The 23,308-nt window shown below is 41.8% G+C and overlaps 1 protein-coding gene across 1 annotated transcript; it reads right to left on the reverse strand.

The window, feature by feature from the left end:
- Window positions 1–2: 2 nt before the first annotated feature.
- Window positions 3–23,055, reverse strand: LOC106572525 (serine/threonine-protein phosphatase 6 regulatory ankyrin repeat subunit C). The gene is made up of 26 exons (XM_014146762.3): window positions 22,857–23,055; window positions 22,462–22,548; window positions 21,885–21,963; window positions 21,587–21,657; window positions 21,267–21,467; window positions 19,955–20,042; window positions 19,614–19,756; window positions 17,087–17,299; window positions 16,780–16,858; window positions 16,482–16,679; window positions 14,686–14,803; window positions 14,504–14,572; window positions 14,153–14,293; window positions 13,992–14,054; window positions 13,728–13,839; window positions 13,536–13,607; window positions 13,187–13,388; window positions 12,931–13,018; window positions 12,595–12,712; window positions 12,187–12,406; window positions 11,953–12,040; window positions 11,277–11,360; window positions 10,949–11,094; window positions 10,680–10,762; window positions 10,350–10,524; window positions 3–10,142 (listed from the first exon to the last, which is right to left on the reverse strand). The coding sequence occupies exons 1-26, from the start codon at window positions 22,881–22,883 to the stop codon at window positions 9,877–9,879; spliced, it is 3,231 nt and encodes a 1,076-aa protein (XP_014002237.1). The 5' UTR covers window positions 22,884–23,055; the 3' UTR covers window positions 3–9,876.
- Between the last annotated feature and the right edge of the window lie 253 nt (window positions 23,056–23,308).

Here is a 23,308-nt window from a genome sequence, read left to right on the forward strand (position 1 = left end):
AGTATTTATCAATAGCATTTTATTTAAAACACAACCAACCCTAAGCCACAATACTGAATGACAAGACCAATTGGCTGCAGCAAACATTGTATAAAATAGATTCAATGTTTAAATCATTAACGTAGATTAGTCCGAAATTGTGAATGAATGATCTTACATATCTGTAACAAATTACAATTTACATAGTTCACACAATGGAAAAACAAGGCAAAGTGCTTTTGGGATCAATTGCATTGTTGTCAAATAAAGAAATGGCTTGAGGTTTTGGAGGGACAGTGGATGGGGAGTGAGACGGGGTGTTCCTCTCCTTGTGTGGGAATGAGGGGCAGGGCGAGAGTGTCTGTCTGGTCAGAAACCAGACCTCACCCTGTCCTCTATTGCCATGGAATTAAAGCTAGAATCTTTAGTTCCTACATTCATTTCTGGACTTAAATTAATGTTATATAGCAATTTTATTCTTGAATATAATTTATGACTCAAACTAAGTTCAACGCTCATACTCCATTTAAAACCCCAAATATAAAATGTTTTACAATGTTGGTAAACAAACACTGTATAGCCTCAACATGGTTAACTATATTTATATCATGGGTGGTCAGTCCTTGCATCCATAGCTCTGTCCATGAATTTGAGTGGTTACATTTCTCCAGGCCCATCTGTCAGCTTTTTACCAAAACAGAGGTGGGGTATCCGCTTTTGTTTCAATTAAGGATTCTGCTTTAAAGCTGATACAAAGACAGTGGGAAGGCAAACACCTAGCAAGTGGATTAGTGTTTCTGAAGGCATACGGCTTGAGGGGAACAAGATTCAACCTCGTACAGAATATAATGTGCATATAACCGGTCTCCACTGTTAAAAATATGATATAGTACCAAAACCAGCTGTACGTACATATGCAATAACTAACCCAACCAAAATTCACATTCCAGGAAGCTGTAAACTTTAAGAGACTAGAGCATAACATGAAAGCAGAATAATGGAGAAATGAGGTGTTTTAAGAAGACATCAGCATCAGTCTGGCTTCACATCCCAGTGGTATTTTGTTGTAGAAATGCGTATCATAAATCTCACGACCACACACACAATCAAGCACACTTCATCAAGTTGAGTTATTGTTCATGGTAAAATTCTAAAGTTCCCATAGGCTATTGTGTATATATTTGTTTGTCAAAACAGGTGCAGATTAATTCCAACTGCAATTTATGGGAGGTAGGAAAAATGCTACTATTGAAAAAGACAAATGCAAACAAGTTTATTTACATGGATAATACCATTATATGCGAAAGTGAGAGGCGTTGACTATTCATGTTTTAACTCACAAAATGTTGAACTCGCGCTACGTCATTGGTCCTGTTGCCATTGTCATCACAGGTCTAGAGCACATGCTGGTGATGGCATTTTCTACTCACAGTAGAATAGTATTTGCAGGTTTGTAAATGAGGTAAGAGTTAAATAGGGAATCTTTCCTTTCTCTGACAAACACACAGACTAGGCCTATGTCAAAGTTACTACTATTCAACAGCAAAGCAGTGAAGACTGTTCTGTTACCCAACAGCAAAGCCTGCAAAACTTTTGGAATGTTTAGCTGACAAAAAAACATTTCATTGTAACTAATCATCTGCCCTGATTTAGACGACTCCTTTCCTGGTATGGGGTCCATAGTATTTTCAATAGATAAGCCACGGAGTGAAACGGGCAACTAACCCGTAGTCGGTCTTCATCAGTTCACATTCAGTTAAGATGCTGCAGAATAAACTAAGAAATCAGCAAAGGGACCAACAAGTCACAGGATATGCCAATGAATGCATCCATTCTTCTGTATTGCTCAGGGAGCACATTAGCCACAGTGTACCTCCAACAGATGGTATCAAAATGACAGATTATGTGAATCACCATTGTGGTCCCTTACGGAGTCCAATGATAATATCTGGCCCCAGACTTCATTGTGGGTGACCACACATCTCAAGGCAATTCCCAATAGGAGGCTACACTCTGAGCTAATAATGTGCAATTGGCATTGATCCTGTGCTTATTCTAAGAGTACATCTATGTGCTTTTACAGCAAATTACTGCCAATAGTGGCAAACAATGTTTTTGAACATTTCCTTCCCCTGCTGGTTAAAAAGGTCGTTTCAAGGGGAATGTTATTCTACAACTAATATCACAGGGCTTTCAACAATGGCCATTTTGACATGTACTCCAACATGTCAAAAGGGTGTACAGTAGGTATACACATTACCCTAAGCACTGAGCTGTTCTCATGCTACACCTTTCATTTCCATTGTCATCGATATGTCTGATTTAGACAGGCTTGGTTACTTGCCCAAAGTAACAAAAACATAAAATAAACACTTTTATAGTGTTGCACATGTAAGTAGTTGCTTGTAATGTGTAATAATTCTTAGTTTTCTTAATGTAATCCATGGGTCACCATTTCAACAGACCTCCATTATTGATACTAATAAAACATACATGATCAGTGAAGATCTGAAGCTGTTCACTTAGATGCACAGCTTTTAAGTTTAGTGAGGGGGAATGAATCGGAGGTCTCCCTTAATGTTTCTTCTGAAAACAAGGGATTTCATAATTCCTTTAATTTACGGCCAGACAATATTTCATTTGATACGGAGGAAGATGCATACATACACACCTAGACATGCATTCAAAATATTCACATTCAAGGAGATTGAATCCTAAAAACGCCTCTAACACAATACACACAGTTAATGAATCAGTCAAATTATCTTGTGCATGTTCCCCCTTATGAGAAAGCAGCTTTGATACTCAATCACAGTTCTAAGAATGCAGTTCTTCACATCCTAGTGCCACTTCTCTGGATGCGAAGCAGTGAGGTTACAATCCCACTTGCATTAACCAGCTACAGAAAGTATATATTTTTTTTACATGAGGAAGCAAATGATAAATACGTTTATTGCACTCGTCTTTTTCATCCACTTCAAAAAGGGAGGTCAGCTTAAAAAGCGAGGATGATTCATCACTCCCTAATGCTACTAGAATAGGACGCATGTTATATTAGACCACTTCAACAGAATGATCACATGCTTAACACTGCACACCGCTACTGAGGAACCACTACTTTTAATAATGCAAAAACACCACACGGTTACAACCAAAACATTATCATTATTACTTTTATGTACCCTAATATGACTTCACAACCTGAACTATTCTGTACAGTTAGCACATCTAAGTATAAATACATCTAAATTGATATGCTCAGACTACAGTTACTGGTAATGACTATCCAATCCCATGGTTTCCTTCTTTGTGACCCCCTCGCTCTAATTCTTCTTGGCTCTAACTGCCACAGCATTGAGAGACATATCTTTGCTTGGAGGTATCGTCAAAGAATATGGTTCCATGTTTGGATTTGTGCTTTCAAAAAAATACTCCAATATTGGTGTCCAACATCAGGTACGATAGTACACTTGGATTCACCATATGACGGGACTCACGTGCAGAGATCCACAGCATGCACACGGAATAGGCCAAGAACATAAACAAGAGTTGCTTATTTTAGCAAACATCACAATAGGTTGAGAATGTTCTTTTCAGAGATATGTGCTCTTATTTTACATGGAATTCATAAGGCTTCCGGAAGGTATAAATGGAAGACCATGCCGTAGCTACAACATTAATTTAGAAACACATGAAAAGGCACCATGCCACCTCTGTGCTGGTTATCACACAGGTCCAACTGATGGAGAACAAAATACCAAGCAAGGATGAAGGGGGGGAGACCACAAGCAGGGGGAAAGCTAGTAAAATCCTCCCATATTCACCAAATTGAGGGGGTAAATAATTACTGCATAGTACTCCCCCCCTCACTATAGATTGTTTTCACACTACTTTTCCTCATGACCTTCATTGAAATACACATTTCTGCCCTTCACGTACCAGAACTTAAATCTTTAGAATCAAATTGACAACTGTTTCCATTTATAACAAGGTAGACTTCTATTTTTGTCCTTTCTCTTCTCTCCAACTGATACTGAGGTACTTAAATTAATAGCGTTATTTGGTTTTGGAGATTACAGTCAAACTGAACTGGACCGGTAATAAGTCAAATCCAATTAATGTTTTTCACTCAATGTAGCAAATATGGCAAAATCCCAAAACAATCTCAGGGAAACCTTGAGTTGTTTGCCATCAACATTGGATGTGGGCTCCCAGACACCCAAGGATGTGTGTGTGCATCCAAAATGGCACCCTATTCTCTAAATAGTGCACTGCTTTTGACCAAGGACCATAGGGCTTTGGTCAAAAGTTGTACACTATGTAGAGAATACGGTACCATTTGGGATGCATACCATAATAGCAAAATCAGCAGAGATTTTATCAGTTCCACTGAGAAATGTAACTCCAGAGGGGTCACGTGCTATAACTTAGTAGGTACTGCAAGATACTGGTTCCTTTGCTTTAAAGGTAAGGCTTGGCTGTGAATGAAAATTTTACATTTGCCTTCTATGAAAGATACTTCAAGTAAGAATATGGGCATACATCGAGGTAAATCTATTCCCTGTTAACCACACATCTGCCAACATTAAAAACTGTTCCTATAATAATTACAAAACCAGCTCTTACAAAGAAATTAACATACATTTTGATCATTGCCTACACAAAGACTTATTACATATTTGTCCTTACAAAGTCTGTCCAATTATAAATACTTTAACAAATCTTGCATCCATTCTTTTTTCCAGACTAACATGTCTGTTCTGATCGCTTTCCTCTTCCTAGTTTCCACTCTACGATCAGTAGTAAGTAGTGATGCAAACCATTAGTCCCCACTGACATTAGGACCTGTATCTGTGACAGCAATGCTTCAAATCAGAGCTTAATACAATTTCTCTTTTACCATCTAACCATGGCTATCTGGGTAAATGAGTCCCAACAGACACAACAAAGAAATTAGTTACTGACCAAATATTATGACTATTATGCTTGAAGGCAAATAAAGGTTTCTATGGCACTAAATGGATGTAGCTAGGTGTATTTTCCTTTAAAAAAAAACAGGCTATCAATTAATGCAAAAAAATTAAAGCAACTACAGCATAGTCTAATTTCCTGTTCAAAATATATTGTAAGGCTATCTCAATGGTATTAACAGAGATGAATGTTCAAACTCTCCAACCTGCTGTTTCCATTGTCAATGCATGACAAACACATAGGGATCTACAGCTCGATCACATTCAAGAGACAAGACCCATAACAGGAAGACTAAACTTACATGACAATTATTTCATGCTGCTACTTGTATAATTTCATGAATGTTAGAGCAGTAGTTCAAAAGGTCAGGAGAAAATAATTGTTCCAATTTGACCCCATATTCACATTTGCCAGTGAAGTCATCTCATATTTGGAGTCAGTGTGTACATTCCATGTTCTCGGAATTTATGTTTTTTTACAAATATTTTTTATCCAATGTACTTTGGCAAATAAGGCCTTAACTGTGACCTAAGATTTGCACAATAACTCACGCAAATCTTCAATTGGCATGCATGTCAACTGTAAGTCGCTCTGGATAAGGGCATCTGCTAAATTACTAAAATGCTTTGTTGGATTAGCTTAAATACAGTAGAAGGCAGTGCAATATTTGTGCTGCACACATCATTCACACGCTCTTTATTGCTACAAATGAGAAATGTCCCATTTAATTGTTTCTTTAAAGTCAGAAGTATGATCTCAAGCTCCTTTACAATGAGTTCTGTCTAGCAATGGAACACATATGGACAGAGGTCCAGATGGGACATATGCTGGAGAACTGGTGCCATCTGCTGGACAAGGGCATTGCAAGAAGAAAACTATTTCTGACCTGCTAGCCAGACACACCTGCTGTTGGATTATTGATGTTGCATGTTGCTCAATGTGGAGTCATGGGAGGAGGATGCAAGCATGGTGAAAGCAAGCCTAACTAAATCACTGGACTAACCAGAAGGACTAGTAACATACCCTGGACTGGCATCAATCAAACCACATTGTGATAACTGGATTTTGGACCATGTTGTGCGGACTGACCATTTTAGACCCTGAGAGTTTTGAAGTTAAATCTCTGTCAATGAAGCAACAGTATACATACCTTGCAATCTTTGCCATGGCCTGTTTTGCACCTCTTCTCTCCCACAAAGCAGATTTCTCATGTAGCTACAACACATATGCATGTAAACATACATATGTATGCACGTATTCAGAGTGACAATGCACACAAAGACACTGAACGTGTTAAAGTGCATAACTACCTCAATAAGTGCCTTGGATCAGGGTTGAATGAATAACTATATAACTGTATGCATATCACATACAATGTCAATACGACTTGCATGTTATCAATCCATGTGATATGCTTACTGGCTCCACACAACCTGAGACTATTAACCGTTTACACATGACACCAAAGACTATACACTCCCTTTGTTCCTCCTCTACCCCAGACAACACAGTAGAACACCGACTGTTGGGCACAACATGACGTGTTAGTCCATTATATTAGCTCCTCATCTTTATCATCCAGAAAAAACTAAGGCATGTCATTTAGCCATCATCAAGAGATGTTATGGTGAAGCATTAAATAAATATGTAAATTAGTCCAGGAATCTGTGAAATGTAACTGTCCACTGATGATGCAATAGAAATGGTAGTGTAAAAAGTATTTAAATTAAGTTGAGCAATGAGCTCCAGTGGTCTGATACGATCTACAATGTAGTACCACAATGTAGTACCACCAAACAAGATACACGCGGAACAAAAGGAATACCACATAGCAAAAAGGAATTACACTTTTTTGGCTTTACTAAAAAAACAAGTACTACTGCTGCCCATATGAGTGTAACATTTGTTTTTTCAGTTCATTCCTACAGTAACCCTGCCTACCTACCGGGCTTTCAATTATCTCTAGTCAGTCATGACTTCTGTCCGGCGACATGAACAATCAAGCCCAACCAAGGAATCCTCTTCTTACCAGATTCACAGGTCTGACTAAGTGGGTGAGATCCTAGGGTTCGTCTTATTTTGCCATCCTGCATTCATACTGCCAAGATGTCATATGGTTCTAAATGAGATGCCATGGTGGCAATCAATTGAAATGTTTTCTTGGCACAGAAAAATGCCTTGACAAAGCGACGACAGCCTTTAGTCTAGAACAGATCATGTCCATGTAGCTAGGCCTAGTGTCAGAACTCAATTAAAGTGAACATCAAACAAGATTACCAAGGAAACAAAAGCCCTTGAGACTATGATTGTCTTTTCAATAACGTTCAAATGCCAGAAAGTAAATATTGCTTATATTATACAAAAACGAAAGAGCATTTCAATCTCATACCAGGACTGACCGTTGTACTAGTCAAGATACAAGCGTTGATAGAGAGGAACAGTGGTATTGCTCCATCTCTTAATTTCTGAAGAACACTGAACAAAAATATTAAACGCAACATGTAAAGTGTTGGTCCCATGTTTCATGAGCAGAAAAATGAGATCCCCAAAATGTTCCAATCGCACAAAAAGTGTATTCCTCAAATTTTGTGCGCAAATTTGTTTACATCCCTATTAGTAAGCATTTATCCTTTGCCAACATAATGCATCCAACTGACCGGTGTGGCATATCAAGAAGCTGATTAAACAGCATGATCATTACACATGTGCACCTTGTGTTGGGGACAATAAAAGGCCATGAAAATGTGCAGTTTTGTCACACAACACAATGCCACAGATGTTTTTTCAGGGCGTGTGCAATTGGCATGCTGACTGCAGGAATGTCCACCAGAGCTGTTGCCAGAGAATTTAATGTTAACTTCTCTACCATAGGCCACCAACATTGTTTTAGAGAATTTGGCAGTATGTCCAACCGGCCTCACAACTACAGACCACGTCTAAACATCTCAGCCCAGCACCTCCACATTTGGGTTCTTTACCTGTGGATCGTCTGAGACCACACGCTGATGTCAACGTTGTGAATAGAGTGCCCCATGGTGGTGGTGGGGTTATGGTATGGCAGGCATAAGCTACGGACAACGAACACGATTGCATTTTATCGATGGCAATTTGATTGCACAGAGACACCGTGACAAGATCCTGAGGCCCATTGGGGTGCCATATCTCAAGAATCTGTACACAATTCCTGGAAGCTGCAAATGTCCCAGTTCTTCCATGGCCTGCATACTCACTAGACATGTCACCCATTGAACATGTTTGGGATGCTCTGGATCGACATGTACGACAGCGTGTTCCAGTTCCCGCCAATATCCAGCAACTTCGCACAGCCACTGAAGTGGAGTGGGACAACATTCCACAGGCCACTATGAACAGCCTGATCAACTCTATGCGAAGGAGATGTGTCGCACTGCATGAAGCTAATGGTGGTCACGCCAGATACTGACTAGTTTTCTGATCCACACCCCTACCTTTTTTTAATATTTTATTTTTAAAGTTGTGACAAACACATGCATATCTATACACCCAGTCATGAAATCCACAGGTCAGGGCCTAATGACTTGATTTAAATTGACTGATTTCCTTATATGAACTGTAAAATATGAACTTATATGAACTCAGTAAAATTGTTGCATTTATATTTTTGTTCAGTATAAATTCAATTTCAGATTGACCAAGGCCAAATTTGGGGAAATAATGCCATTCAATGTACCAAAGTCTTTTGAGAATGATAAGATAATTTTTTGGGGAGAAATCAATTGAAATGGCTTGTAAGATTATGACTGAGCAGTAAATCTCAGAATACACCACGAGAAAGTGCTCACAATACAAGAGGCTTCACTGAGGTGCAATGGGGCGAGCCTGCTCCCAAAGAAACTAAATAACCAAGGCCTCATTGCTACTACTCTCCCTGTCTAGTCGTTCAGCAGCTGCAAAATTATTTATCGAGGTATCGATCTATCGTCTTTCTCTATACAGTACATCTCAAATAAATATTTTTGTTTTGCCATAGTAGTGATGATCACCTTTGGTCATAACTGATATGCTTTGAACCACATTCTAGCTTAGTAAACACAAAACTGTGTTTTAGACAATACTTCAGCATTGAGAATAAATTGATGCTAAAATCCCAACCCGAGCACTGTACTCCTTTGCAAGGACACATGCTTACATATACATTTTTCAAACTTTAGCAGCTCTATGAAATTCTCCTCTATGAAAATGACAAACTATTTTAGGCTAAAAGTTTAAATATAGGCTACTACACTACATATTATAATCATTAAAAAAAAAGTCAGAATAGATATATTTTAGCATTGCACTCTTGGGCAGGACTTTCTTCTGTATGGTTCCTTCATCAAGTCCTCTACCCTACTTTAACCCGTTTGATCATTCTCCTTTGGGGAAGGCTGTGCATTCCTATTCAAGGCCACCACTACTAGTCCTAGTTTCTGATATAATATTAAATACTGAATGATAATGAGAAGTGACTAAACAAGAGACTACAAACAAACACAAAAAGGAGAATAAACAGTCCTTTAAGCTGTCAGTAATTTTTCTGTGCTGACAAGTACCTATTTGTGGAACATTTTTTAAAGGGTTTGATTATTTTTGTGGTTGGTTATTAGCAACCGTTTAGGGAACAGCGGTATTCCAGTGACATTACAGAAAGAGAGATCAGTCTCTCTGTGTTAAGCACTAACTACTACAGAGCTGAGATAGATGCTGTGGGCTCTATTTGCATATAGGTTTGACTGCACTTCAGGAGAAGACCACACATACACACATACACATAGGCGTGTAGGTGGGTGTACTCAAGGGAGTCACCCTGTGGTGGTGGTAGTAGTGGTGTCAGATTGTAGGTGTAGGATGACCTCACTCAGAAAGGCACCCGTCCAGGCCGATGGCGGCGCCATGGTGGTCTTTGACTTAGCCGTGGTGATGGTGAAGGCCTCCGTTGGGCAGGGGTGTGCAGGCTGCGGTGATGCCGCAGTGCTTCAGTAGGTTGAGACCGGGGGAGATGGTGGAGGAGACAGAGATGGAGGAGACAGAGATGGAGGTGCAGGGGCAGGAGGAAGAGGAGCAGGAGCACGAGGAAGGGTCCAGAGGTGGGAAAGGTTTCATGGTGGAGAGGATCAGAGCCAGGCAGTCAGCCACGTCCTTGTTGGGGGCGCAGGCCAGGGCTGGAGTGTGGCCTGGTCAACAACAAAAACACCGTCAGACCAGATACACTAGAAAGCTGTTGTCTATGGCCTATGCTCGAGGAGGAGAAAAAGGCCTAAGTAAGTAACAATCAGAAATCAATTAGAAAGCCCATAGCATTAGGCTACACGGTGTAGGACTTTAAGATTTTAAAATGAAGACGAGGTTTTAAGAAAAGGTGGAATAGTGTCTCTCCTTACCCTCCTCATCCACTGCCAGCACTGTGGCTCCTCGACTCAGCAGTGCCTGGACCACGGTGGCCATACCGTTGCGTGCTGCTAGATGCAGGGGCATTTGCAGTGCAGCGTTGGTTGCATTGACAAGGGTAGCGTTATGGATCTCCCCCAGAATCAGCAGGGCACACATCTCATGAGCCTGCAAGACAAATACAGAAACATGCTTACATCAACCATCATCAATACATGCACTTCATTAATCTCCGTTCATCAGAGAGGTGCTGAAAGCTTGAATGCTATGTTATTATGCTCCATTTCTTTCTGAGCTCTGATGATATTTTGAGGGCTGCTTACCTTGCTGCAGGCCAGATGCAGGGCAGTGTTTCCATTGTCGTCCAGCAGTGTCAGGTCAGCCTTGGCACGATGCAGGAGGATGGCTGGGAACACCAGGGGAGAATCAAGAGATAAATGACACAGGATTCCTCTTCACAGATCTACCCAACACATAATGAATTCACTCCAATCAAGTGGTAGTTCATTCTTCTTCAGAGACTGATGAGAGAGAATCTGCTAAACTCTATCCTTTTGCAAAACATCAACAAAAACGTGTTCCGTAGACTTACCCACGGTGCCACTCTGTCCGTTGTCGGCAGCAACCATGAGAGCAGAGCGTCCGGTGTGGTCCACGGCGTTGATCTCAGCTCCGTGGCGTAGGACCAGCTGCAGCCCCGCCACGTCCTCGGCACACGCTGCGGCATGAAGCGGGGTCCTACAGGCAAAGAGAAGCAGCCGACCTTGGTGAGCTCAGTCTCGCATGACAATGAAACAGGAGATAAAATCTGGAGTCCACACTGAGCGCAGAGGTACAGCTCAGAAGACATACCAATGAAACAGGAGATACCCAAGTAAACATCTAGTAAGGTAATGACACCTTGCCCTCAATAGACTTACCTTCCTTTAGTATCCCTGGTGTTAACCATCTGTACACCAGCAGATTCCAACAGCATCTCTGCAGCTCCACTACGGCCATTCATTCTGCAGCATCACACAACATCAAAAGATCACCACATAGACGGGTTGGCTGATAACGTCACGAAAAAGATGCACACGTCGATGTGGCCGGAAGGCGTGCGTTGTTATGATTCTGAAAGGTCAGATAGCTAGCAACAATGACAAGAAGCTGCCATGTGGGGAATGATTGGTGGCTCCTTTCATCATTGATACCATGTCTTGTTTTGAGGCGTTTTGACTGATGTCTATGCTAATATGGCTAAAATTAGCTAGCTAGCTAACCAACAATTGTAACGATGTATTTGAGACAAGTGCTCATTGTGCAAATGTATTTATATTTTCAATGAACACTTGGAGACTAAATATAGTTCACGTTGTCAACAGTCTAATTAACACTTGGAGACTAAATATAGTTCACGTTGTCAACAGTCTAATTAACACTTGGAGACTAAATATAGTTCACGTTGTCAACAGTCTAAGCCAACCCCTTAGTTGAGCTAAACAACCAACCTGTTTATAGAACCCATCATTACTGATCCTTTCCCAAACACTGTTTTACAGACATTGTCCTAATAATGTATTATCATGTTTAAAACATTGATTAGAGAATACTCACAGAGCACAGTGCAATGGGGTAAAGCGGTTTCCCTCCTGGCTACTACATGTTTTGTGTTCAAGTAAAACCTCCAAACAGCCTTCATGCCCTGATTGGAGGAGGAAGAAAAGTGTGTTCATTTGAATTACAAAGACACTACAAAACAAACTGTTTTCCCCACATTTAATTTATACATGTAATATACACCCTTCTTGAAAGAGGGTGTTTTGGGATGTAACCAATAACCACGCAGACCTTGGTAGGCGGCCCAGTGTGATGGCGTGTACTCTTCGTGGTCCAATAGGGAGTCCAGAGGATCGGCGCGCGTGGCAGCACGCAGCAGACTGGCCAGGATGTCAGTGTAGCGGTGGGAGGCAGCGTAGTGCAGGGGGGTACGACCCTGGCCGTCCCGACACAGGGCAGATGCCTCGTGATCCAGCAGGGCTGTCACACAGTCCTCACGGCCCACCACCGCCTATGGGACAGGTTCCAAAGAGTTACACAGCTATATTTCTAACTTTTACAGTGCTTTAATAATTAATTCTAACTAATGTTGCAGCGTTCCTCTGTACCACACAACAACCAGACAGGCTTGGTGTAGCTAAAGATTACGACCTTTTTCTCAGCTGAGTGGTGTGAAAAGCCTATAGGCGTGTAGCTCACCCCTCTGTGCAGGGCAGTGCTGCCCCCCTTGTCCTTGGCATCGGGCCAGGCCCCCTTCTCCAACAGCAGGTGGACACAGTCTGTATGGCCACCTAGCACAGCCAGCATCAGAGGAGTCCTGAGGAGGAAGACAGGCAAGACCACACACACGGTCATTTATATTACAACAATGCTTTCTAGCAGACAGGATGTGTAATTCTGTAAATCTTCAGTGAACAGCCTAAACTGTATTGCTAACACTCTATCTATATGGAGTTACTAAAAGTAAATAACACAATACATTTACATTACAAAAACAAAGTTTCCTGCCAGGCAGCAAGAAGAGAGACCACTCACTGTCCCTGTGCGTCTGTGACGTTGGTAAGGTCTGCCTCCTCCCCGCTTTCCACCAGCATGTGCAGACATTCCGTGTGGCCGTTGGCAGCTGATATGAAACAAATATTTAATCACACATTCAACCCTGATTGCTTTGTTTCTAAGCTATTCCATACTTGCTAATATCGAACAATATACAGGGACACATGCTTGTATTCATTACACATGGCAAATAAACTTTAACTCATTTCAACCCACATCTGAGGGGGGACCGTACCTGCGACGTGTAGAGGGGTCCACATGTGTCTATTCTCGTTGAGGAGGCAGGAGGCCCCCTGGGCTAGCAGGACCTCTACACAGCGGGCGTAACCTCTCTGGGAAGCCAAGTAGAGCACAGAGCGGCCCGAGGCATCTTGCACATCTACGTAGGCAGCAGTCTCCGTCAGCACACTCAGCGCCTGCCAGTGGCCATTATCAGCCTGAGGGGGACAGGAGATGGGATACGACAGGAAGCTGTCATGTTTTTAGCTGCTCTATATGAACATGGCAATTTCTCCATACGAAACACACACTCAGTCTCAAGCTACAAAGTAACAGAGGATTTTAGGAATGAAAAGCACACTTACAGCTAAATGCAACGGACTCACTGGAATACTGCTCTCAATGTCTCCCAGGGCATTAAAGGACATTTCCAGGAGCTAAAGGGACAAGAGTCATGATGTATTACTATCCACAGATACAGCAAAGTCATGATGAAAAACTATTTACCTAAATGGCTGGAGCTATGCAAGTTACTGAACACAAACAGAAGGACTCACCAGTTCCAGGTTCTGCTTGTTGCCGTGAGAAGCAGCATAATGAACAGCACTGTAACCTTTAGAGTTGACCAGGGATGGGTCTGCACCGTTGTCCAACAGATGCTCCAAGCAACTAGTAACAAAAACAGACAAAAGCCACAGTCAAGGAGGGGTCATGAAATAAACATCTTTTGAGTTCTTTAAGCGGATCTTTAAAATCAGTAGAATTTGTTTTTTAAAATTACAAAATAGATAGAAACTAATGGTTGCAGACAGTAAACTAACAAATAGGACTCCTTATCTCCATCCTCCTCGCTCTGAAGAGTCCCAGGGAAATGTCGGTCCATTCTGGAAGTGCACAATGAACACATTTATTCACAAATTCAACACAGCTATGTTTCCTGAAAGCATCTTGGTGTATTTGTCGATGGAGTGCGAGTTCCTACCTGCAGAAGGCCTGGGAGGCAGCAGAGTAGTGCAGGGGAGTGCAGCCTGTACGGTCTGGCTCATTGACCTCAGCGCCAGCACTCACTAGGGTCACAGTGCATTGGTACCTCCCATTAGCAGCTGCATAGTGCAACGGAGCCCTGAGAGACCAAGAGAAGGCCCAACTAATAATCAGTGCATCAATCAAATGTATTCATAAAGCACTTTTTACATTAGCTGGTCACAAAGAGCTTTTACAGTACCCAGGCGATCTGAAATTACTGACTATTCCATATAACATTACTATCTCGTACTCACACCAGCATGAGTACAAACACAGACAAAGAAAAGAATCAGTGGCAAAAACTCACCTTCCCAATTGGTCCCTCTGATTCAAGTCAGTACCACTGCTTAAGAGCAAGTTGAGACATTCAACGTTTCTGTCAGCAGCGAAGAAGTGAGGAATAACATGATGAGAATGACAGACTCATTTGGGTATATTATCCAATAGTTCAGAATAGGTCCAGTTTTGGAGTGTGATTCTGTGTCTTACCCTCCAGAAGCAGCAGCGTGTAGACAGGTCCTTCCAAAGTTGTCTGGAGTGTTTATGTCAAACCCGGCTGATAGTACGTGCTCCTTACTCATAGATGAAACAATACTGTACAGCTGACCTGAGGGGAGAGGAAGAGGCAACCAGGAGTGATCAAACAAATACAGATAACATACAAGACATGACACTATATTCTGACGCTCCTCCAGTGTATAGGCATTGTGAAACAAAATCCAACAGATGCATGTTTGAATGAATGATAGAATGTACGCTACCATTCAAAGGTTTGGGGTCACTTAGAAATGTCCTTGTTTTTGAAAGAAAAGCTACTTTTTTGTCCATTAAAATAACATGAAATTGATCAGAAATACAGTGTAGACATTGTTAATGTTGTGAATGACTATTGTAGCTGGAAACTGCAGTTTTCTAATGGAATATCTACACAAGGGTACAGAGGCCCATTATCAGCAACCATCACTCCTGTGTTCCAATGGCACGTTGTGTTAGCCAATCCAAGTTTATCATTTTAAAAGGCTAATTGATTATTTGAAAACCCTTTTGCAATTGTTAGCACAGCTGAAAAATGTTGTTCTTAAAGAAACAATAAAACTGGCCTTTAGACTAGTTGAGTATCTGGAGCATCAGCATTTGTGGGTTCGATTACAGTCTCATAATGGCCAGAAACAAAGCACTTTCTTCTGAAACTCATCAGTCTATTCTTGTTCTGAGAAATGAAGGCTATTCCATGCTAGCAATTGCCAAGAAACTGAAGATCTCGTACAACGCTGTGTACTACTCCCTTCACAGAACAGCGCAAACTGGTGCTAACCAGAATAGAAAGAGGAGAGGGAGGCCCCGGTGCACAACTGAGCAAGAGGACAAGTACATTAGAGTGTCTAGTTTGAGAAACAAGACACCTCACAAGTCCTTAACTGGCCGCTTCATTAAATACTACCCGCAAAACACCAGTCAACAGTGAAGAGGCGACTCCGGGATGCTGGCCTTCTAGGCAGAGTTCCTCTGTCCAGTGTCTGTGTTCTTTTGCTCATCTTAATCTTTTATTTTTAATTGGCCAGTCTGAGATATGGCTCTGCCTAGAAGGCCAGAATCACCTCTTCACTGTTGACGTGGAGACTGGTGTTTCGCGGGTACTATTTAATGAAGCTGCCAGTTGAGGACTTGTTTCTGTTTCTCAAACTAGACACTAATGTACTTGTCCTCTTTCTCAGTTGTGCACCGGGGCCTCCCACTCCTCTTTCTATTCTGGTTAGAGCCAGTTTGCGCTGTATGAGATCTTCAGTTTCTTGCCAATTTCTCGCATGGAATAGCCTTCATTTCTGAGAACAAGAATAGACTGACGAGTTTCAGAAGAAAGGTCTTTGCTTCTGCCCATTTTGAGCCTGCAATCAAACCCACAAATGCTGATGCTCAACTAGTCTAAAGGCAAGTTTTATTGATTCTTTAATCAGACAACATTTTTCAGCTGTGCTAATAATTGCAAAAGGGGTTTCAAATGATCAATTAGCCTTTTAAAATGATAAACTTGGATTAGCTAACACAACGTGCCATTGGAACACAGGAATGATGGTTGCTGAAAATTGGCCTCTGTACGCCTATGTAGATATTCCTAAACAGCCGTTACCAGCTACAATAGTCATTTACAACATTAATGTCTACACTGTATTTCTGATCAAGTTGATGTAATTTTAAAATGGACCAAAAAAAAAAGTGTTTTTCTTTCAAAAACAAGGACATTTCTAAGTGACCCCAAACTTTTGAACGGTAGTGTAAGTACCAACCTGAGGAGAGTAGCTTGCGACAACAGTCTGAAAACCCATAGAGCACAGCCAGGTGCAGCGGGAACATCCCATGAATCCCTTGTCTGGCTGTATCTGCACCGTTGGTCATCAGAGTGCTGATCAGTAGTTCATGGCCGTACTTAGCAGCAACATGGAGGGGGGTATTGCCATATTTATCCACACTGTCAATCTCTCCACCTAACAACAAACAAGAAACATAGAATCAGAGAACCAGTGGGACAGGACTTGTATAAAGCATCCTAACATGTTATTCAGTCAGAGGGGTTGTCATGGTTACCGTTTTGGATGAGGATCTGAGAGCGTGTGAAGCGTCCATGAATGGCTGCCATGTGCAGGGGGCTCTTCCCTGCATTACTCTAGAGAAGAGAGAAGAGAAATATGGCAAACTAATCTGGCAGAGAACAGATAAATCCTCCCATCGCCACCCATTAAACAACATAAGGCTACTGATGGCATTAGTCTCAGAGTAGAGCTGCTGATCTAGGATCAGTTTTTTATTTTAGATCATAATGAATAAGATTACATGGACATAATCCGAGATCAGTATTCCTACTCATTGACGCTTTATGAATACGGGCCCAGACCTGCTGGTTGACGTCAGCCCCATTGTTGACCAGCAGCTCCAGGCAGAGGGCCCCGTTGGTGGACACAGCGGCCAGGTGCAGTGGGGTATAGCCACTCCTGTTGGGCTGGTTGACGTTAGCTCCTTGGTTCACCAGCTCATTGGCCACAGCCTCTTGGCCTGTGTAGCAGGCCACATGCAGAGCAGTGTTCCCAAAGGCATTGGGCTCATCCAGCTGAAAGAGTACAAGATCACACAAGACATGAGGAGCTAGCTAAGCAACAAACAAACAAACAAACACACACACGAAGGCGGAAGTTTACATACACTTAGGTTGGAGTCATTAAAACCCGTTTTTCAACCACTCCACAATTGTCTTGTTAACAAACTATAGTTTTGGCAAGTCGGTTAGGACATCTACTTTGTGCATGACACAAGTAATTTTTCCAAAAAATGTTTACAGACAGATTATTTCACTTATAATTCCCTGTATCACAATTCCAGTCAGTCAGAAGTTTACATACACTAAGTTGACTGTACCTTTAAACAGCTTGGAAAATTCAAGAAAATTATGTAATGTCCTTAGAAGCTTCTGATAGGCTAATTGACATCATTTGAGTCAATTGGAGGTGTACCTGTGGATGTATTTCAAGGCCTACCTTCAAACTCAGTGCCTCTTTGCTTGACATCATGGGAAAATCAAAAGAAATCAGCAAAGACATCAGATTTTTTTTTTTTAGACCTTCACAAGTCTGGTTCATCCTTGAGAGCAATTTCCAAACGCCTGAAGGTCCTACGTTCATTTGTACAAACAATAGTACGCAAGTATAAACACCATGGGAGGACGCAGCCGCCATACCGCTCTGGAAGGAGACACGTTCTGTCTCCTAGAGAGGAACGTACTTTGATGCGAAAAGTGCAAATCAATCCCAGAACAACAGCAAAGGGCCTTGTGAAGATGCTGGAGGAAACAGGTACAAAAGTATCTATATCCACAGTAAAACGATTCCTATATCGACATAACCTGAAAGGCCGCTCAGCAAGGAAGAAGCCACTGCCATAAAAAAGCCAGACTATGGTTTGCAACTGCACATGGGGACAAAGATCGTACTTTTTGGATGAATGTCCTCTGGTCTGATGAAACAAAAATAGAACTGTTTGGCCATAAAGACCATAGTTATGTTTAGAGGAAAAAGGGGGAGGCTTGCAAACCGAAGAACACCATCCCAACTGTGAACCACGGGGGTGGCAGCATCATGTTGTGGGGGTGCTTTGCTGCAGGAGGGGCTGGTGCACTTCACAAAATAGAAGGCATCATGAGGATGGAAAATGATGTGGATATATTGAAGCAACATCTCAAGACATCAGTCAGGAAGTTAAAGCTTGGTCGCAAATGGGTCTTCCAAATGGACAATGACCCCAAGCACACTTCCAAAGTTGTGTCAAAATGGCTTAAGGACAACAAAGTCAAGGTATTGGAGTGGCCATCACAAAGCCCTGACCTCAATCCTATAGGAAATTTGTGGGCAGAACTGAAAAAGTATGTGCGAGCAAGGTGGCCTACAAACCTGACTCAGTTACACCAGCTCTGTCAGGAGGAATGGGCCAAAATTCACCCAACTTATTGTGGGAAGCTTGTGGAAGGCTACCCGAAATGTTTGACCCAAGTTAAACAATTTAAAGGCAATGCTACCATATTCAAATTGAGTGTATGTAAACTTCTGACCCACTGAGAATGTGATGAAAGAAATAAAAGCTGAAATAAATCACTCTACTATTATTCTGACATTTCACATTCTTAAAATAAAGTAGTGATCCTAACTGACCTAAGACAGTGAATTTTTACTAGGATTAAATGTCAGGAATTGTGAAAAACTGAGTTTAAATGTATTTGCCTAAGGTACGTAAACTTCCGACTTCAACTGTATGCATATATATATATATATATATATATGTATGTTTTTTTTTTTTTTAAAGAGAGAAAACAAAATTGAATTGTAATCAAAGATAATCCCGTCTCTTCTGGTAATGGTCAAACTAAAACTCAATTAATATTACTTCCTATGGCTATCTTGAGCATCCGTTTACCCATAAGGCCATATTGAGACAGCTCCCATTTTACCTATGTACGTGCATTGTCCAGCTGACTATTGACAAATATCACCTACGCTCACAGATTTGTATCTCGTTGACAGAGCTACGTAAAAAAGCATTCCAGTACTCTGCCTCCTCTACTTGGAATGAGCTACAAAAGGACTTGAAACTACAGGAGCTCATATCCTTGAATAATTTTAAAGCCAGGGTAAAGTAATTGGTGGAAAATGAATTGGGCGGCAGTCAATGTTTTGACCCCTAGTTGAACCGCTCCTCCCAAAACCAATGTGCCTATTGAAAAGTGTCAGATATTTTTTTTTTATGTAGTACTTTGTGTTGTAAATGTTTGAAACTTTGTGTACTGCTATATTGGCCAGGTTTCTCTTGCAAAAGAGATGTTTAATCTCAATGAGACTAACCTGGTAAAATAAATACAATTTGACCTCAACACTCACCTCAGCCCCGAGCCTCAGTAGGTACTTGACTATGTCAATGTGTCCGCTGGCAGCGGCAGCATGGAGAGGGGTGTAGCCCTGCTTGTCCTTGCAGCCCTTGTCTGCACTCCGAGACACTAGCAGCTTCAACACCTCCAGATGCCCTATAAGTCACATAACAGTGAGTACTGTTTTAATGTCACCCTCTAGTGAGGAGTACATCCATAATGTTCACCCAACTTAAAATTGGGAAACACTGAATATTTATCACCTGCCATTCACACCAGTTTTATGAAATTCTGATTTTTCGGTACTCTAAGAAAATGACGTTAAGAGTTTTCCCAGTGCAGAGCCCAACTCACCTAAGTACGCTGCCCAGTGGATTGGCTGTCTGTCTCTCTTATCATTGGTACTCAAGTTGGCCCCTTTATTCAGCAGCAACTTCACCATCTGAGGACAGACAAGAGGAAAATGACATAAAAATAGTTTCATTATTCACTAAAGCATCTCAGAGTAGGCATGCTGATCTATAACCAGTTTTTCCTTAAACATTATAGTGAACAAGATGGGAGAACTGATCCTAGAGTTGGATGGAAGAGCGAGCTTACTTGAAATGGAAAAGCAACGCGGTAGCTTTTGATTAAGAATAACATGAAGATGAAGCAGCTGCATTATAAGTGGGATGCCGTGTGGAGCGCTACATTCCGAGGGGTTCGTGCTGATTGTACACAACCTAGTCAGTTGTACAACTGAATGCCTTCAACTGAAATGTGTCTTCTGCATTTAACCCAACCCCTCTGAAGTAGTGGTATGTGTTAATTGTAGGGGTGCCCATGGGGCTGGGGATCAGAAATGTCCCGTGCGAGAGGCAGGTTGATGTTTCCAGGGTTAGAGTAGTGCAGAAGTTGTCATATGCTGAGGCAGTGAAGAAAGTAGAGGAAGATGGGTCGGGGGGGGGGGGGGGGGAATCCTGAGAGGAGTGGTTTGAGTAGTGGGGTGGCAGGTAGCCTAGTGGTTAGAGCGTTGGGTCAGTAACCGTAAGGTTGATAGATCAAATCTCTGAGCTGACAACGTAAAAATCTGTCGTTCTGCCCCTGAACAAGGCTGTTCCTAGGCCGTCATTGTAAATAAGAATTTGTTCTTAACTGACTTGCCTAATAAAGGTTTATAAAAAAATTAATAAAAAGAATTGTAGATATGAACCAGTACAGAAGGATAAAACATATGATATGTTTCAGTAAGATTGTATTTTTGCCATTTATAGTAATGGTTATCAACTGTACTGCAGGGATGGAACGTAAGTTGCAGAAAATTGAGATTGTGGTGGCAGCTGCAGAGAGGTATTTGGGTGTGCGAGACTTGACATCAGAAGAGTTACAGGGTGTGTTAAGTGGTGATATCCCATCCTTTCAGGTTGTTGGCCTGAGGTAGGAATAAATCGATTTAAATTGTGGAGCAGGGTGGGTTTTTTGTGTGAGTAGTATTTGTTACATTTTTTCAAGCAAAGTATAAGGGAGTTTTACTCCAGTCTAGTAGGTGGCGGTAATGCAACATATTGGATGCCAACCGCCTTTAAACCTCATCAAAGAACTGATCTTAGATCAACAGTTCCACTCTGAAATGGTTTGTAAAAACAGCCCTGTTCCAAGTGCACACAGTATTTCTAGCAGTCACCTCCATGTATCCGCTCTGAGCAGCGTGGTGCAAGGCGGTTCTGCCAGTACGGTCTGCCATGTTCAGATTGCTCAGCTGGGGGAGCAGGGCCTCTGCACAGCGCGTGGCTCTATTGGCAGCTGCAACATGCAGTGGAGTCTGCCAGAACTTGTCTCGTGCATTGGCCTCTGCTCCCTGCCGCAGAAGTAGCCCCACTGCCCTCTGGAGAGAGAAGGAATCAAACTGGGCTTGAGAAAACACTTGTCAACACCCAAACATTACCAAACATTGATACAGTGCTTTATAATCTTCACATTAGAGAGATGATCAACACTGCTTACTTCATTCCGGGAGGCAGCAGCTCTGTGCAATGGAGTTAACCACACATGGTCCTTAGCATTTACATTTGCACCTATGACAGTGTAAAAAACAAGGAGCAATATTAGAGGGCCATGACAAGTACAGTTGAGTCATTTCTTTCAAGTTTCAGTCAGACTAATGAACAGACACTGCACACTGTTACTACAACTGTACATAAACCAAAACCACCTTTTCATTGCAAATATAGCAGGTCAGACGTGGGCAGTTCTGTTTAGTTAACATAGCTACCTGTGGTTGGTCAATTTTGGTCACAATCACCTGCATTGATGAGGAGGTCCATTATATGAACATCCCCCAAACAGGCAGCAGCATGTAGTGCTGTACGGCGCTCTTGGTCCTGTGGGAAAAGTTAAGACAAATTAACCATCTATATTAATATGCAAAATCCATCTCCCTCTTACACTGGCAGCCACAAATAAGTATATTGATGAGATACTGGGGCAGCAGGTAGCCAAGTGGTTAGAGCGTTAGACTAGTAACCTAAAGGTTGCAAGATCGAATCCCCGAGCTGACAAGGTAACAATCTGTCGTTCTGCCCCTGAAAGGCAGTTAACCCACTGTTCCTAGGCCGTCATTGAAAATAAGAACGTTCTTAAGTGACTTGCATAAAAAAACCAAAAACATTTAGGCCTTCTGTTGACATTCTGTAGATATATAAATTACGTTTTAGGGAAATACAAAGGAATAACCTAATCACTTGAATTGGGAAAATGATCCACCTGGCACCCCTCTAGACTTGCAATAACTGGAGAAATGTTGCGATACAGTCGCTAGCTAACGTTACAATATCAACACGCAATAAACCAAAGCCAGTGCTGTGGCACCACAAACATACCAGTGCATTGACGTCCTCTTTCTTGTTGTGCAATAGTAGTTGAATTTCATCGGCATTTCGATTAAAAACTGCTTGGACCAGTGGAAGCTGGAGATAAGCACAGGAGAACGTCAGACTGTGTGGTTAGCAAGGAATCGCAGCTAGTTAACGTTAACTAAGTAAAGTGAACCGTTGGCAGACAGCATCAATCAGCATCAGGCCGCGCCGAGATGTAACTAACTTGCTAGCAATCCTACGACACATTACTTGCAGATACTTGCATCAGTAACGTTATAGAACTGGTCAACTTCCAGGAAAATGCAATCAAAACATTTGATTAGCTAACTAGCCAGCCAAATAGCCAGGCTTTTCATCTAACGTTAGCTAGTTAGCATGCTAACTACTTGCTAGCTCACCTGGTCTGTAATATTGTGTATTCCCATCTCCAAAAGTCAGCCAGGACGGAGCTCCTTCATTCGAGTGGAACTGCAAGGTATATTAAACGATAGTTAACCCATGTAGATAGTTAGCTATTAATAAGAAAGTCTGTGTTTGCTGTCCGTCTCTGCTTGATGTTTGTTTGTTAGTTAGTTCTGCTATCACGCACATGCGCAGTTCCACGTCCCCGGTTTCCCCTCCCAGACAATGTGAAAGCCTCGAAATGTTTCAGGGGAATTACAATTATGTACTAAATGCATTTCAAAACAATCTCACCATTTTAAAATGGTACTTGTTTATTATATAACAAATCATTGCTTACTCCCAGTAATGTTATTTGGGAGCAGGACGGCTGGGATTGTAATACCTCCGACACAGTTGGTGGCAGCAATGCACAGATAGCACAGTTGCTCTGTTTTAGAACAGGGTG

The sequence above is a fragment of the Salmo salar genome, chromosome 15, assembly GCF_965601325.2.
Source record: "Salmo salar chromosome 15, fSalSal1, whole genome shotgun sequence".
NCBI lineage: Eukaryota > Metazoa > Chordata > Actinopteri > Salmoniformes > Salmonidae > Salmo > Salmo salar.